At 38.0% G+C, this 4,187-nt stretch overlaps 1 protein-coding gene across 1 annotated transcript; it reads left to right on the top strand.

Moving 5' to 3' along the window:
* The first annotated feature begins 1,448 nt into the window (after window positions 1-1,448).
* Window positions 1,449-4,187, top strand: LOC112529460 (CSC1-like protein At4g35870). Its single transcript, XM_025140757.1, has one exon. It carries the CDS (start codon window positions 1,632-1,634, stop codon window positions 4,095-4,097), a length of 2,466 nt encoding a protein of 821 aa, XP_024996525.1. The 5' UTR covers window positions 1,449-1,631; the 3' UTR covers window positions 4,098-4,187.

Below are 4,187 nucleotides of genomic sequence, written 5' to 3'. Positions count from 1 at the left end.
AATGAATGATTAGATAGGTTTGGTTTTCATCACATCCAATGGATGTCAACCAATGAATAGGCGTAGGTGAGACCATATAATGTAACATAAAGAAGTTTTCATGACCATCATCATGGTCATTTTCATCATTAAATATATGCTCATATTTCCAAATATAGATATACAACGATATACCAAAAAGTTCATATTGTTCTGCATATTTTCAGCAACGACGTTAATTGATCAATATTAATCGATCTTTGTTTCTCAATCGATCCTTACCAAATCAATACCCACCTTTCTCAACTGACGCATTTCAATAGGATTTAAATGTGTTAAATACCGTCAATGACATATTTTCGTTTAAATAAATGCTAATTGTATAATGTAAATTTTGTAATGATGATGAATAAATATGTGAAATTGTTTAAATTTAGAAGTGAATTACGGATTTGGTTCTTGTGGTATGCAAAAAAATCATGACTAACGTCCCTAAACTTGGTTTATTATGGTTTTGGTCCACGTGGTCGTCATTTTTTCATGCCTATGGTCCTTGTCACTGACAAAATTCATTAGTCTGTTAACTAAAAAATAAAAAGGCCAAAATACCCTTATTTTTATCCTTTAACAAGTATAGAAGATATATATATAGAGAGAGAGAGAGAGAGAGATAAGTTATTATGCAATCTTTTACATTTGTACAACTCAATCTCAACCGTTCATTTAATTTGATGAATATGTCATTTCATAATTTTTTTTGATTGTTTTATAATATAAAGTGTTGATCATAATTAATGAACTCTAGTCATCTTTCATAAATATTCAAATCATAATAAACGAACTCTTATAATTTTCATAAATATCTCAATTAATTGGGTTGCATTAGTTGTATAAATGGACATAGTTGCATTTGAAATATACTCTATATATATAAACCACGAGTCCACCATCAACACCCAACGAAGACACATGAATTCAAAAACAAAAAATAATATGACATCACCAAATAAAACACTTATATATTCACTCAATAGTTATTGAATAAGATGGGTACACCGGTTCCCCAATAAGACGGGTCTCATTCCTATACCTATCAATGATTTGTTGAAAATTCAAACTTTAGTCTCTGTCAATTTTGAAATTACGGTTTTCAGGGTTTATAATTAATTATTGTCTTCATCCTTATAATTTAATATTTTTTACTTTTTTCTTCCTTGTAATTTTCAGTTTATTTATATTTTAGCCTACCATACTTGAAAATAATAAATACTCTCAGACATGAAAATAGAAATAAATTACAAAACATAAGCATAAAAATCATAATTTATAAATTAAATTATAGGGACGAAATCTGTAATTTTCAATAAACCTAAAGGACTAAAAACGTAATTTTAAAAAATTGATGCATCCTCTTTTGATTCCGAGGGAACTGATTCCTTCCTCCCACGATACCAAATCTATCCCCTCCCTTTCTCGCTGTCTCTCCCTCCCTACCAAGATAACTACATCGACTTCAATTTCATCTAAAACCCTAACCCTAGATTCTCCATATCCAATTCTTTTCGATCCCAAATCGTTCTCAAGAATTTGCTGAATGAAAAGGGAGATCCCCTAAAAGATAGGAGGTTCGTGAGCCCGAATTTGCTCACATCATGAACCTCGCACCACAATCATCGTTCACCGCCTTCAATGATGATCACACCCTCTCCCTACCACCGTCGTCCCCCGGCGATGAAAATTTCGAAACGACATGGTATGGGAACATACAGTACCTCATCAACATATCTGCCGTCGGCACCGTCACCTGCGTCCTCATCTTCCTCCTCCTCAAGCTCCGAAGCGACCACCGCCGCATGCCGGGCCCCACTGCCATTCTGTCAAAGCTTCTGGCAGTTTGGCATGCCACTGGCCGGGAGATCGCCCGCCACTGCGGTGCTGACGCAGCTCAATTTCTCCTTATCGAGGGCGGTAGCTTTTCGCTCATTGTATTGATTGCGGTTCTCTCCGTCACAGTTCTGTTGCCGCTGAATCTTTACGCGGGAACGGCATCTATGGTGGATCAGTTCTCGATGACTACGATCAATCATATTGCGAAAGGTTCGGGTTTACTTTGGGTTCACTTTGTGTTTGTTGTTTTTGTTGTTGTTTTGGTTCATTATGGGATTAATGAGATCGAAGGGAGGTTGAGAATCACAAGGTTTAGGGATGGATATGGAAACCCTAGTGACCCTAGTACTGCTAATTCGTCGGCCATATTTACCTTAATGATACAAGGGATACCCAAAAACATAGGGCCTGAAAGGGATTCCTTAGTGGAGTATTTTCAACATAAGTACCCAGGAAAGGTTTATAAAGTTATTGTCCCAATGGATTTATGTGCTTTGGATGATTTGGTCACGGACTTGGTTAAAGTTAGAGAGGATGTCACAGAATTAGTAAATAAGATGGAATCACAAGCTTTGTTCTATGAAGATGCAAGTTATGGAATCCTAGTGGATTTTCATGATGGATTGAGGGGGAAGTTGTCTGCTTTGTGGCAAGGACTTAAGGATTTATGGAGGCGGATCAATGATGAACTGGGGTTTTCAGATGACGAGAAATTGAGAAAATTGCAGGAACGTAGAGCTGATTTGGAGATGGAAATGGCAGCTTATAAAGATGGGAGAGCAAAGGGTGCTGGAGTTGCGTTTGTGGTATTTAAAGATGTTTACACCGCTAATAAGGCAGTTCAAGATTTTCGTAATGAGAAGAAAAGACGGATAGGCAAGTTTTTCTCAGTCACGGAGTTGCAACTCCAGAGGAACCATTGGAAGGTTGAAAGAGCACCATTAGCAACTGATATCTATTGGAACCATCTGGGATCTTCAAAGTTATCTCTGAGGCTTCGAAGAGTGTGTGTGAACTCATGCCTGTTATTGCTACTTTTATTTTGCAGTTCTCCTCTTGCTGTAATCACCGCCCTTACTAGTGCTGGGAGGATTATTAACGCAGAAGCGATGGATAATGCTCAGTTATGGTTGACTTGGCTACAGAGCTCAAGCTGGTTAGCAACTATAATATTTCAGTTTTTGCCAAATGTTCTTATTTTTGTGAGCATGTATATAGTCGTCCCTTCAGCTCTTTCATATCTTTCCAAGTTTGAGCGCCATCTTACTGTTTCTGGTGAGCAAAGGGCTGCACTTTTGAAGATGGTATGCTTCTTTCTGGTAAACCTCATTCTTTTGAGGGCCCTTGTTGAATCATCCCTAGAAAGTGCAATTTTAAAGATGGGTAGGTGTTATCTGGACGGAGAAGATTGTAAAAGGATCGAACAGTATATGAGTGCTTCTTTCTTGTCAAGATCATGCCTTTCTTCTGTTGCATTTCTCATCACAAGCACTTTCTTGGGGATTTCTTTCGATTTATTGGCACCAATACCTTGGATTAAGAAGAAACTTCAGAAGTTCAGGAAGAATGATATGCTGCAACTTGTGCCAGAACAAAGCGAGGAGTATGCCCTTGAAGAAAACGAAGATTCCGAGGGCCTTGAGAGACCATTAATATCTCCAACTAATGGACTTTCACCTGGCTCTCCTCCAAATGGTGGTGCGGATTTACATGAACAAGATCTTTCTGAATATCCAATCAGCAGGACCTCACCTGTGCCCAAACAGGCATTTGATTTTGCACAATACTACGCCTTCAACTTGACGATTTTTGCCCTTACCTTGATTTATTCTTCATTTTCTCCTCTTATCGTCCCTGTGGGTGCAATCTATTTCGGCTACAGGTACGTGGTTGACAAGTACAACTTTCTGTTTGTCTACAGAGTCCGGGGATTTCCTGCTGGAAATGATGGGAGGTTGATGGATACGGTATTGTTTATCATGAGGATCTGTGTTGATTTATTCCTTGTCTCAATGCTCTTATTCTTTTCGGTTAGAGGGGATTCCACGAAGTTGCAAGCCATATTCACCCTTGCAGTTTTAGTAGCGCATAAGCTTTTACCATCTGAGAATGATGGATTTCAGCCAGCATTATTGCAAAGCATACAAACTGTCGAGAATGTTATAGATGGGCCCATCGATTATGAGGTGTTCTCTGAACCTAAATTTGAATGGGATACGTATCATTCATGATTTGCTCATCGACGCAAATTTATAGACTTACTTTCTGGAGACGTTGTACAGATATATTCATTTGCATATGAAAAGTTCCGTTACTTTTGT

Source organism: Cynara cardunculus (assembly GCF_001531365.2).
Source record: "Cynara cardunculus var. scolymus isolate 2C chromosome LG 1, CcrdV1, whole genome shotgun sequence".
Classification (NCBI taxonomy): Eukaryota; Viridiplantae; Streptophyta; class Magnoliopsida; order Asterales; family Asteraceae; genus Cynara; species Cynara cardunculus.
Note: the sequence above shows the minus strand (reverse complement) of the source record. Positions and strands in the feature narration are given on the sequence as shown.

What these genes read in the sequence shown, in the direction of transcription:
- LOC112529460 (XM_025140757.1), top strand. Translation starts at nt 1,632, where the DNA reads ATGAACCTCGCACCACAATCATCGTTCACCGCCTTCAATGATGATCAC.